The sequence below is a fragment of the Neodiprion lecontei genome, chromosome 3 (assembly GCF_021901455.1).
Source record: "Neodiprion lecontei isolate iyNeoLeco1 chromosome 3, iyNeoLeco1.1, whole genome shotgun sequence".
Taxonomy (NCBI): Eukaryota; Metazoa; Arthropoda; class Insecta; order Hymenoptera; family Diprionidae; genus Neodiprion; species Neodiprion lecontei.
Window position 1 is genome coordinate 28,966,669 of NC_060262.1, and position 14,044 is coordinate 28,980,712.

At 41.4% G+C, this 14,044-nt stretch overlaps 1 protein-coding gene across 1 annotated transcript in view; it reads right to left on the bottom strand.

Moving 5' to 3' along the window:
- The window catches only part of LOC107220696 (putative transcription factor SOX-15), a 30,326-nt gene extending 19,505 nt beyond the window's left edge, over positions 1-10,821 (bottom strand). Inside the window, exons 1-2 of the mRNA XM_046733518.1 lie at positions 10,619-10,821; positions 6,827-7,420 (exon numbers count right to left, since the gene is read on the bottom strand). Coding sequence (XP_046589474.1) covers positions 6,827-6,990 — 164 coding nt within the window. The 5' untranslated portion in view covers positions 6,991-7,420; positions 10,619-10,821. The remainder of the gene's footprint in view (positions 1-6,826; positions 7,421-10,618) is intronic.
- Positions 10,822-14,044: the final 3,223 nt, after the last annotated feature.

A 14,044-nucleotide genomic window follows, 5' to 3' on the forward strand; every position in this document is an offset into this window, starting at 1 on the left:
ATCACCTGGCTCCTTCATTTTGCACGCTCTACACAAGTCCAGATTCATGTGCAATTCTAATATATCGCACGTGCAGTATACTGCAGTATTATGTGCATACTGTTCGGGTGGTAAGCTGCTGCCGTACAGTGAAACCTCAATGGTGTAATACCCACTATAATTCAAGTGGCCTGAACGGTGCAGTACTGAATGAAAAGTGAATACCCGAGTGTGGATTGACCGCTTCGTCGACTCACTCACGAAACACCGTGTCTATGACGATGATTTGTATGCGATAAGATGAAAATTAAAAAAAAAAAACAAACAAACAAAGAAAAGACACAGGACAAGGGGGGGGGGGGGGGGGGAGAATTTTATTCAAAGAAAGTCGGCAGACCGATGCATGTGAAGGGAGACGGAGGTAGAGAGAGGGCTGTACGCGTCTGCTGGTGTTGTAATAAAATAGTGTTTGTCATCCTTGAGGATTTGATGACGTGTTTCTTAAGCATCCGTGTAAGTACATTCGCGTAGGTGCTCGTGGTGCCACGGTTCTGTTCACCGTCGCCATATTTTTCTTTACACCCTCGGCTAACGGGAGATCGGCTCTTCCGCTGTGATTAAAATCCAACGGATATACGACGGTCCGTAGTGTCTATTGTGAGCGTGTGTTGGAGGCTCGAATTTTCGCCTCGCCGCCATCATGTACAAGGTACATACATATGGCGCGTAATACCTTTGCGACACCGTTTGAGAGGCTGATTTACAAGGTGGCAAAACTCAGCCGCGACTTGTAACATTTATATACGTATATACATATATATATATAACAAACACACACACAGATACGCGACCTTTCGCAATTTGCTGGTATGCGCGCGAGGCTGCCTCTCAGCAAGCCAAAAATGAATTTTCAATCAATCGAAATCCGTGCCTACTGCTGCAGGATTACCGGAAGATTAACTGTACGCGTATTGACAGATCGTCATAAATATACATACAAAGGATACCCGCGTGAATAAAAATATCGCGAGATTATCTCCGAATCAATTTTTCAATCTGCGGTATTTGCTTCATGCTCTCTAGAAACTCGTTATTAAAAAAATAAATAAAAGTACATATGTATACACGTATGTGTAATCGTGCATTTATATGTGCGTGTGTACAGCTGCATGAACTGTCATTTTATAAAGCCTGATTAAACTTTTAAATTGAAACCCGCGCAATGGTTTGGTTAGTAAGCGGAAGCTCCGACCTCAACGATTCACCTCTGCACTATTAATGCTTTGCCGTTTGAGATTTCAGATTAAAAGGCGCATCCTCGTACCGTTTATAGATTTTCGGATTTAATTTATATCTTAATTGAGCGATATATATGTCTATGCTCTTAGGCATAAGCTTCTCCAGCGTAGGCTAGGTTATTGTTTAACGTTACTTGCGGCTGTTCTCTGCTTTGGTGCTTATATGAAAGTGAATGATAAGAAAACTTTGTTTTGAGTTCAGTAACAGAAAATGTAAATCTGACAATTTGACAAAATATTTTATAACTACTATTATTATCACTTTCCTACCGCGATTGCGGCTTGACGCTAATCGGCAGCAGCTTTATTCATGACATACGTTTCAGAAATAAATTTAATTTTCTACTGGAATGCAAAGACAGGGTCAATCGTATGATTTTCCAGTCTTCGATTATTTAGAATGACCATTTGCATCGGTCGACGAACGCTGCAAATATAGACACGATCGAAATTCCGCTAAGACATGACGTGCAATTTTCGGGTTAACGAACCAACAATACTCGTAAGTACTTCGAACCTAATTTCGATGTATAATAACCGTGTAATTTCACAGATTTGAAGTCTGTCAGTATATCCGAAGAAAAGCCGAGCAGTGTCGCGAAGATTAAAGAAGCTGAAATTTGCATCACGGTAATGTTTTAGATAGTTTTTGTTTGGTAAGCGATGTCAATTCGGTGTTGGAGACAAAATATAAGAAGAAGAAAACGCATCGACAGCAAGCAGCAACCGCAATATGGCGACTGCGGTGCTGGAGGATTTCAGAATCAGGAATGGAAAGCCGTTGGTTTGAATCGATATCGCTGCTGTTAAGAAGCGTGCGGTTTTGAATATTTTCACTGTAAATAAAGCTCCACCATTGCACCGAGCGAAAAGTCGTTAACGAATACCGCATTAGCTTTACGATTGAACAACGGTCGAAACAAAGGCTTCCGGAGTTTCATTGAACGAAAATATTCGGGTGCGGGTAAAAAGGTAAAAACTTTCGGAACCCACGTATGGGGCGTGGCTTATCAACATGGCGTTGAAAACAGGAGGATCAGCTGATCATTCGGAGCAAATTACGCGAACTTCAGAGCGCCGAAAACTTCGTGCAAGCTGCTAGGTTTCTATTTTGTTACCTTGAGGCGAGAAGCAGTGAAAAGCATGATAAAAGAAGACTTTCATAATTAAATATGACTCCCTTGGTAAAGTTGGTATATTTTTTGCCACCAGAGGGCGCCTCGCGATGCGTCGGTTCTCGTTCAAAGTGCAACGCTGAACCGACAATGGTTGGTTAGACTGAAACGCGGCTGTAAGTATTCCGCGAAGCAAACCAGTGTATGTCATGCAAATTTTCAGACGCTTCCTTCTGCGGTATTCGTATTGACATTGCGTTCAAACACGCGGATCGTTAAACAGGAGGATTTTCTAGCTATTATATTGTGATTCACAATCGCGGTTTGGCCAGTCACCGAATTAAAGAGCTGCATCGCTACGGCGTCGTCGCGATGAGGTTTTTTTCTCGGTATAATATAGACGGAGCCTCGAATTCCAACTGTTAAAATCCGACGGCGAAATGTCGTCTGGTTTCGCCTTTGGAATTTTAATATTCAACCTTCTACCGTACGGAATCTTTCACTTATTGCGGGAACGGACTGCAGACCACCTCGGTGATTGAATTATAGACCTATCACGTATCCGCACTTCTTATACGCGGTCTGTTCGCAAAGAAATTATTTCCACTCCACGCCTCTAACCCTTTTTAACAGTGATTAATATCCTTCTCCGTCAGTCTTTTTGACGAGGAAAGAACTAACGCGTGAGCAATTCCACCACGAGTAAACAGCTTAGGTTTTCAACTGTAGCGTACGAATTTATCGATGAGGAGAGCATTGGAATTTGAAGCGTAATTAGCGTCAGGGATACAGGAGGCGACGTAAGTTCAGGACGTTACTTCGAACACAATTTGAGTCGGAATAACACTTCTCTGGAAATTGAGTTTGACGCGGTGTCGAATGATTTTCCGAAGAATTTCAAGCGGCAATATTGTCAATAAGCAGCAGCTCGTCTTTTATTCCCGGTTTGAGTAGGAGATACCGAGAATCAGCTTGTCGGAAACTCAGCCGAGGTACACAGCGTGTGGTTCGAGGAATTATTGATTCCTTGCGGATAATATAATCGATGTTTTGAAATTGAGCCGGCAACGTTTCTCGCGACTAGAGGCGCAAGCCGCGAAGCTCGTTCAAAATTCATCACCCGCAGCAAATGCTAATTTTCACGCTAATATCAAGCGGCACTCCATAGCAATTCGATCATCCTTTGCCAAGTTCGAGTCGCACTTAAGGAGACGCTTTTACCCGGAGAGGGAGCAAACGGTTCGTTCTTTCAGCTGCAGACTCGACCAGGGAGTTCCTGCAGTTGAAGAGGATAATTTGAAAAGGCTGTAAGTGCCATTTTTTTTCTCTCTTTTTTTTTTTAATCGCTCAATTCTTCTCTTCGATTATCCCTTAACGAGCCTAGGATCGCATTCATTAGCTCGCGAAGTAGGCGAGCCGACAATCCGCGTCAATTGTTCAAATCCCCCAATCATCTCACCCCACGTCGTTGTTTCGTTTCGATGCCTTCACGTATTTTTTCCGAATCAGAGCTCGCGATATAATTTCTGCATAAAGAATTCCTCGAGTCCTCTCAGACCGGAGAAAAGAACGTGGACTGATTATATCAGTCAAAAATTCGCGTAGCCGTGAAACGAAATTGCAGAATGCAATTTCGAATATGAATTTAGGTTACGAAGGTGCGGTATGGAATTACCGGTCTGTGTATGCGAACTGTTCGTGTTCCGTGCGACGGCCGTGGTCACCGGATGGAACAGACCGGAACATTTCTAATGAAGACAATTTTCGTCGGATGTGTGCGCGACGTGCACGGAGACGAAATCGCTTTTTAAACAATACCGCGGGGTTTCTGGCAGGATTCTACAGGTCAAGTTGAGCTTGGTCATAATGCCTAAGCAGACACCTCTGGAAGTTCTTCAAAACTGACATTCGTATAGTATAACAAAAATTTTCCTATTGCCCAGACACACGACGGTTAAATTGTCTTTGAGATAATTCCTTCACGATATTGCTTGTCTGTCTATCTGTTTACGTAAGTTTGTATCGTGTTTACAGCATTGAATATGTTCATAGGTGAATTTGAAATTACGCATTTGCATCGTATCAAAAGTCTGTGATCCAGTCAGCAAAGGTAATTGACAGCTGTTCTTGTGAAATTGGCAATAACTTGTTGTAGAAAAAAATCTTCATTTCTTTCTCGATCTAGAAGTTTTGCCATACGTATTGTGTACAACTTTGCCCGCAGCAATTAATAGGTGTTATACTTACAAACGATCCGAACTTACGTGATATAACAGATTGCGATTATCTCCACTCTCAAACGAGTTTGCGAAACAAAAGAAACTTTTTCACAATATGAATTATTAATAATTTTGAAGATCATTACGTGTCGCTATGGTTTCAAAACGTACAGCAATGGCTGCTACAAATTGTTCTCCATGGCTTATATGACGCTCTGCATGTTGAAAATACTTGCACATAAGAAAAATGAATATAGTTAAAAACAATCAATCCTATGCCAGAGCTTAGCTGCTGCGAGTTGGCGTAAAACATTTCAACCGGAAAAAAACTTCTCCGTGTAGTCCGCTATTTTCAACTTGTTGAATTGACAATTTTATTATACAACGAGCAGGTATTATTGAGAAATGAAAGCCTCGCGAGGAGCAGCAGGGATCGAGATAGCGAGAGGCTACGTAACGCGAAGAAAACTTCAACCCCCGCACAAACAACGCCCATGCAGAGCCCCGCGATTGCCGATTACGCTTTAACCGAAGTCGAAAGCTCGACGCCGGTATCCTAGACCCGCCCCTCCAATTTGCCTTGAGATCATCTCCGTTAATCGGTGAACTAATAACAGGATTATAGCTTACCCTCCGTATCGTGTATACTTATCCCTAATTCGCTGTGTTGTTATTAATATGTACCTACTGATACCTAAAGCCACACAACTCTAGCCGTGATAACTTCTCGAACCACGTTAACCTTGTTTGACCTAATCTTTACTTTCCTCGATGAAAAATGGGCGATTCCTTGTCCGTTGTTTGTTTAAATTTCGAGCTGGAAAATCTTAGCCCTGCCTACTTCGCTGAATGTTGAATGCAAATTTTACACCCTGATTGATATGTTGCGGGGAGAAAGTGTGGTTTTCACGTTATAAATGATGAAGTGAGGAAACCTTTGGGTAATTATTTATCAAGTACCCTCGCAGACACGAAGATTAATCAATCAAAGTCACGAAAGTGAAACGGCACCAGATTTTCGAAATTCATCCCCCCAACTTGATACGCGATTTCTCAACGTCCCTTCGTAGGCTTTAATACTGATTACAATTTCTGATGATAAAAAAAACTTTTTCAAGTGAAATACTGATATTGTATCGTTTACGGAAATTTTTCAGTCTAATTGTGAAACAGCGTCATCGATCGACCGTCCGTAGAAGCCTGTTCGCGCGGGCATTTATCGAGGCAGCGATAATTATTCTCATAATTGATATTCATAACAAAAACGTGACGCGCGGCTCGAGTGCGTATGGAAATATATTTCGAGTCAGCGTCTGGCTCTCGGTCGCCGAGACCGTTCTCCAAAATGGCGGTGCGTTTCGTCCCTGGATACGGCGTTGAAAATTCCTTGAATCATCTCGTATAAGGATTCGATTGAAATTAGAAAGTGATAATTTAATCGAGAGGTACATTACTGATTGATTCAACGCTCCTGCATCATCAGCAGCAACAACGTTATATGCATATATATATATATATATATATATATATGTATATATATGCACGTGGCAACGTACAAATGGGACGAAAGCACAATGACATTATAATTTGGTAATCAAGTTCGATTTCTCTTGACATCGAAATCCTTCTTCGGTAAAAATTTAAGGTCACTCGCGATAATTGTCGTCCGCTGACCGGCCCGACGGTGTAATGAAATTCTGCAATTGCACAGGCAGACATGGACAGAAGAGAGAGAGAGAGAAAGAGAGAGTATCGCTCATGGATCTTTCGAGTTACCATTATTCAACGATAACTCAATTCTGTTTTTGCAGATTAAGATGTATACAAGCAAGAATCAGACGAGAGTCGTCCGAGCTTTTGGATCATCTGTAATAAATTACGATGGGCAGTTTAACGGTGACCGTGATCTGATTTTTAATTATGGTATTTCGTCTACAACGCAACTTAATATACGCTGTATAGAACTGTTTCTATACCCATGAAAATTGGAGGCTTGCGGTAATTCCAATTCGCTATATAAAATTACGTGCCAGGAATCGGTTTTTCAATTCAATCGATCCCGGTGAGAATAATCTCGCGCGTACAGAGGGAGTCTGAAAAATTCAACACCCGTACTTGTAACTTTAGTCTGAAAATTTTCGGGGCAGTTTACTGTTGGAATAATTGTTAGCCGTTTATCCGATGCGCATTATTGAGGCAATTAAATATCTCTTACGTGTAGTGCGTGTAAGAAGGGCTGGCCTGTTCGAGGTGCGTCGAGACGGGTGCGCCCACAATGGCGGCCGCGGCGTCTCTAGCTGTCGAAGAATTTTGGACGGCGGGGACAGCTTGATGGTAGCGCTGGCACATTTCGGCCAAATTCCACCCATGGGCATCCATATATTAAGACTGCTTCGCTTTTCCGTGACGTACCATCCATTTCACAAGTTTATACACTTTTTTATTACAATATCGTTTTTGTCCTCATCGCTGCTGCACTTATTATTACATATAAACCGTGTCATTTCACGGTGCGAATCGTAGCCGCGCCACCGGATTCGCTCTTTGGTTATTATAGCCGGTGATTACGGACCGCGTATTTAAATCGCTGCACAAGCGATTAATATTGGGTGAAAAAATATCACTGGGGAACAGTTTACAACATCGAGTCGTGATCTTTGTTCACTGAAACTTCACCTCTACCTTCGCGACATCGTCCCGAATATAACACACATGTCACTCTTTCAAATTTCTTCTTTTGATTTGAGTATCTGCACTTGAAACGATGATACGTTTTGGTATTTCTTTAACGGTGATCAATTTTCTTTACCTGTGAAATAATTAATATACCTTTAAATTTATCGTCAGTTTAGGTTTAAAATCGAACCTTTCACCGTATTATAACAACACGTGTTGTACTGATATTCACTGATAAACGTTCGATGGTTTTTAATTCGTTGTCAAAAGTGACGAAGTCATTGGACTAGTAGCGTCGTTTTCTTGCCTAGATTCAATAGTAAACATTTGTTGTTGGCGCCTTGGAATAATAATCACTATCCCGTACGCAGAAGCCAATTAAGCGCACGTATAACAGCCGAACACAAATCGGCGATCAAATCTATACAACGCGTAGATACACGAGCAGCTGCCGTAAAATATTGATCAATCGTTATATCACAAATAGAAAGCTTGCAAACGCAAAGGAAGAAAATAAGAAGAAGAAAACTTGTCCACCCAGACTAGAAGCTACAATCGTTGCGTTACCTACTCCGTATGATGGTCGAAAAATTGCGATGTACATTTGAATTTGAATGTCGCGAAGCGGTTATAGGTGGGTATGTGAACTTATTACGTGCATTCTCAAGTAAATTTGCGAGAATTCGACGATACCATACCGAAGTTACGATAATAGCTCCGCTGATACAGAGGGTACAACATAATCAATCGAAAATATGAGCGAACGTTTCGCGAAATATTGTTTGGCGTTTTCTTTTTTCAACTCTTAATTTATTTTGTCACTGGTCAAAGTTACGCGACACCCAAGCATTCCTCACGACGTGCTTTAAGCGCATCCTTTCTCGTCGCGTCATCCACGAAGGTGGCTCGATAACGATGTCGGCTATCACGTATCGATCTGATATTATCGTTATATCATTCGTTTATACTATATGTTACGTGTTGCGTTTTACGAATCAGTATAATTCAGACTGGTGTGAACTTTACGTGTACAATCGTGCTTCTAACCACGTATTTTTACATCGCCGCTCGCGATGCGGCAAGTTGGACACTTTTGCGCGTCGCTTCTGTACCGCAGATGAATCTGCATCACGCGTAAATACGTTATTCTTGCGAATACCGTATTACGTAATGGAGGTGTAGGTGTATCTCGGCAGGAGTATCGTATCGCATTGCCGCGTTCAGGCTGCTTCAAGCTTGGCACTGCCACGGTTAAAGGTGGACGGCTGTTTTTTTTTACCTCAACAATAATATAAATCGGTACGCGACCGTTGTAAACTCACACGAGCTCCGTCTCGTCTGTTTCGAGCAACTATTCTACACCTTTGCGGATTCGAACTTTAGTTAGACGAACAATTTCCATTCGCGGTGCAGCCATTCAATTTCGGCTGCTTCATCTTTTTTTTTTTTTTTCAACGAAACGACTGCTCCTTCGAAAGAAAAATGATGTGTCGTCGTATGTAAATCGTGGATCGATTTACCGATCAACTTTTTAACCGGTAACCGCGTAGCACATATTATGTACCATGCTTGTCTGCAGAAAGAATGATTAAAACGAGATGTTTTCCTCACGGCCGTCGCAGCTTTTCTTTTTAACTTGACCAAAACAGGCTCACAAGTTTTGCATGTGACGTTAATCGAGCGTTTAACCATTCATTTAGTTTTGAAAATAAAACGATTGATTTCCTTCAACAGCCATGTGATGAAAAAATAAAAATGGAAGAAATAAGGCGAGAAGAACTACGCCTGCAGCCGATTTCTGCAGCGAGTGTGACTCGGTATGATAAAGTGGATGTTATCTCGAAGAGATTTACAACGGCTGCAACGGTAAGTATGGCGAAATTTTGCAAATCGATTTCGCCACATACCCTGAACTACCGCGAGCGGCGTTTAGTGTCTCGATTATTAATTATCGCCCGGATAACAGTGACGAAGGCTTGAAGTACGGGTAATTATTAGTTTAGAAATCAATCGTCGGGGCTGAATTTATTGGAAAGTGTAACCGACAAAGGACTTGGCAGATTTGGCTCCATCGAAAGAACAAGGCCTTCGGAGTCCCCGAGTTACTCGATCTGTACTAGATTTTCGATTTCTCGTACAGAGATCGCCATTGTTTCGACTCTTCTAAATGAGTCACGGATTGCTATACTCTGTCCGTGTACTGTAGACGCTCTGTGGTGACGCTGGGTTCCCTTAAACTGGGTCGCATTACCGATTTCGTGCGGTTTTCTTTTTGCTTTGTTTTTCTTTTCAAGATCTGTTTCTTTTTTTATTATCCTTTTTTCCCCGCTGGTTCGATCGCGGGCCTTATCGCCGTCGCCAGCGATCGAAATCGATCGAGGGCAAAGGATATATCTAATAATTGGAACCACAGCCCGGTCAGGGGCACCGATTTTATTCAATCGGACACAGTTATAGTTATGCACATCTCTGGCGAATGGTTAAAACTTACTTGAGATATTTGTCTCTGAAAGAATATTGCTTGATATCACTTTAATTTTTAAAAAGATTCCAAAGTCTCGCTCTGCGTCTTGATCAATATTTTACTTTATCACCACGTATAAGTATTATACAAAATTAACGGGCCATCAAGAGGCCGAGATCTGTTTATATTACGTACTCGTTTGAAATACGAAATAAGCGTCACACTATCATTCTGTATACAACAATCAGTTACATTGCACTCGTATATTGTACGGATATTTAGGTTTATACCGAAGGCACGATTTAGGCAGTTATGTTTAATTCAATGATATTTTTAACAAACGATTTATAATTCGTAGTCGAATTACAGGTACGTATACGTAATACGGCGCGCCGTGCGGCGTACAACAGTTTAATATATGTATGTACCAAGAGATCCGCTGTTCTACCTTGACAAGTCAACGCTATATATCTCAGTCCCGGTTGCGCACCTTTCAAAAACGTCACACACCTCGGTACATAAATTCGCCTTGAGTTTTAGCGCGAGCTGTCGAACCAAAAAACCGTGGCTCGAATTCCGGCTTGCGATATCCCAGCAGACGACCGATTGCAGAATAATATAAAATATACCGTACCGATTTCTCGAAGCGCGCGGTTTTAAATTGTTTAAACTTTTGCGGAAATGTCGGTCCCTTGTGCAACGCCCGTCAGCAGCACAAGGTACGTGGCGCGTGGGAGTATGACATAACAATAGATCGATCGGCGATCGGCGATCGGCGAATCGGCACCACACTGCTGCAATGTATACTTATATATGTACAGTTACGTGACTACTCGTATATGTATTTACGTAAAATTGAACACCAACCGACACTCCGCTCCCCACAAACGATCGGCCGACCGGCGACCGGATATGTTCGCCGATTATATTCTTCTTCTTCGCGGTTTTACGGACGGAAATATACTGCTGTCATCGGTTTGCGACCGATAACGTGCGCTGCTGTCCGGCTGGCTCTGTGCTTCGTGGTGCACGACTTGAACCGACTGAACGCTGAGCGAGGACCGTCGACTCCCAGGTGAGCGGGAGGCATGAGCGTCGATGACTCGTGTCTCGGGATCGGCAAACCGTCGACTGCACTGCTGTGCGGGCGGGACCCCGGGGCCCTTGGGCCCCGTCTCGCCGCGTCGCGCCGCGCCGCGCCGCGCAGCCACAGTCCGCGCACAAGGAGAACGCACCTGGCCATTCCGCCTAGGGGAAGCCTCACCTCTGACCCTTGTCCTCGCAATATCGCCTTGGCACGATGGGTCAGCCCTTCGCGGATTTGTCTCTCTCCCTCCCTTCCTCCATCTACGACCTCAGGTTTGACGAGACTCGACCGAACGCCTGTTCCATTCGTGTAATAGTTACACATTGGACAACCGAGTGATCAGCGATCGGTGCAGGAGAAAATTTTTCAACTCTTGAACTACTGGCTTTTATTAGTTTCAACCTTTTTCGCACCGAATGTTGAAGTCTTCTGGTATTTATCGTGATACGGATCCAGGTGTGAAAATCGGAGGTTATGGTTCTTGCTTCATGAGCTGTCACGAATTTCCACACTCTTACAATTAGCGTAACGAGTTTCGCGCGTTAAATTCGTAGTTTTACCTTGGCCTTGTTTTCATCATTTGCTCATCAACGTTTATTTGCATTCATTTTGAAGAGCCGTAATTATTTTATTAGCGATAACGATATAACGTATATTTTTGCTATCAAATCAATTATATTAGTCGGGTGTTTAAAGTAGTAATACACTCGAATACGCGCAACATATAAATTACTATTTTTTAAATTCTAATTTACACCATGTAGAAAGAATTTCGTATTACATTTTTTCTGTGGTAGGATGCGAATTATTTTTCAATGAAACAGTTACTCGTATTTTCAGAATAGACATCCGAGAAGCACACAAAGTTTTTGCTGTTTTTTTTTGTCATTCTTTCGAGATATTTCACTGCTTCTTTTTAGAAATAACAATGATTATTTCAATCGAGATACATTCGATAAAGTGGCTGAGCACCATCACATATTATCAGAGGCTATATCCTTCAACGAGGATCAACGAACGTGGTACTCAGATTTTCAAGTTAAACAAAAACTGCAAAAGAAATAAATCTTGTACTCACATTCGGATGTAGATTATAATATTCATTCGCGAAATCCCATCACCACACCATAATTCAATTTTCGAATATGAATAAAATTAAAGTCCTTTTTTTCCATCCAAAAAAAGGCCGGAAAAGTGCGAGTGGGACTCGCGGCCTGAGGGTTCCGTACGAATTTTATTATTTTTTTTCTATGTGATACAACTACAAATTAACTATTTTCGGACTTTTTGCTTTACTTTTTGCTATGAGACATGACTTCTCTCCAAATTTTGTGATTCTAAGTCAACGGGAATTCCCCTATAGGTTTTGACGAGTGAGTTTGCGAGTATCAAAATATGTGACATAAATAACCGTATCTTTTGATTGCGTTGACTTAGAAGCTTGAAGTTTTCACACCTCGAAGGGACCGTAGACCTCAGTACTTGATATTAATTTCAACTTGATACCTTTGCCCGTTCCTGAGAAAAGGGGCTTGACAAACGGACAACAAACGAGTTCATTAGGGTTCCGTTTTTTCCTTTTTAGGTACGGAACACTAAAACAGAAAAAAAACGCAGTAAAGTTGCAATTATACATTATATGCATAAGTTAATTGGTCATAGTGCAAAAGTTCATTTTACCAATAGCCCACAGCCCAAGTTGTGTAGTTTCAAAAGTAATTCTCCGACGTTCACACAGGTCTTTCTCCATAATCGAATAGTTTAAAATTACAGCCATATCCAAAACAGCAATTCAATTATTACAAATTATCAGGAATTATATTCGAACACGCAAAACAATACCTTCGGTTTCAAATGAACTACATGCAAATTTAACCATCGAAATGTTGATTTGTTTTCAAATAATTAATTAATTAATTCCTCGCTGCCGGATAAACTTGAACGTGCCTTCGCACAACGATTTGCATCGGCGGCAAACGTGGAAAACGAAGCGACCTCGAGGTATCGCTAGGTATTCTGATAACGCTAGTCGTCACGTTACAAGCACGTAAGGTTAACTTGCCAGTCATTAACGTGATATACTCCGTACACAACGGCTACCTCCGCATCTGTAAACGGATTATAAGTACGCCGGCATGTAGCTGCAATGAAATAATCAAAGAAGTTGAGTGCGTGGAATCGCAAAAATAGAAATAAGTTCAACAATGGCGTCATATTTTCCGAATTTCCATGGAACCAAAGATCAATGTTTTTTTATCTAAATGGTGATGCAGGTTATTGAAATATTTCTAGACTGTATGCTAGTGTAGGTATACTATTTACTTCGCGTATTACATGCATCATTAGTAAACAGAAATGCTCAGGTTTATTCAAAAGCCAACTTTGGTAGAAACTGCGCCTCTGGTGTCGATAAGTCATTACATTATTTTTATTTTTATTTTCCTGATCACTTCGAACAAGTTCCCTCAATATCAGCCCGACATTTTCGAGATTTAAACACTATTCTAATAACGGAACAAGATCTTACGCTCTCCGAATTACTTTTATGGTGAATCCATACTAACTTTTCAAAAGTATCGTAACCAATTTCAAATCAACATCAGAATATTGAAAAATTGCTTGAAAATCCAAATGTTGGTAATTTTTTTTTTCACGCTTGGCTCGTACCACGTCGTCAAATAGTTATCACATCAGCTCTTATTTTTCGGCGCGAATGTCGCTGTTAGAGCACAAAGTTTAAGGGGATGTCGGACTTACGTCAAATACGGTAGATCCTGTTTTAAAATTATTATTTTTTTTGAATAATGAATCTCTGCATACTTTCGGAAATGATACGGCTTAAGATTGTGCTTGTGGGTCGACTAAAGAAACTTTGCATAATTTATGACAATATGCAAAAAATATTTGATTCAGTTGCAGTAACGTACGATAAATTCAAATCAAGTGAAAAATATCTACAAATGGTGCCGTGCCTTCGTTAATTTAACAAACATTTCTTAGTCAACTCACAACCACAATCATAAGCTCTATCATTTCTCAAAGTACTAAGAGATTTCATTACTCAATAAAAGTGAGAATTGCAAAATACAGGTTGCTGTATTTAACGAAGGTCCGACTTAATCTTGTAAGGGATGCGCCGTTCCCGGCCAGGGCATCATTTTCAGCCAACCGTGTAAGCCGTCCCAATTGTTTTTGACACTAAAATT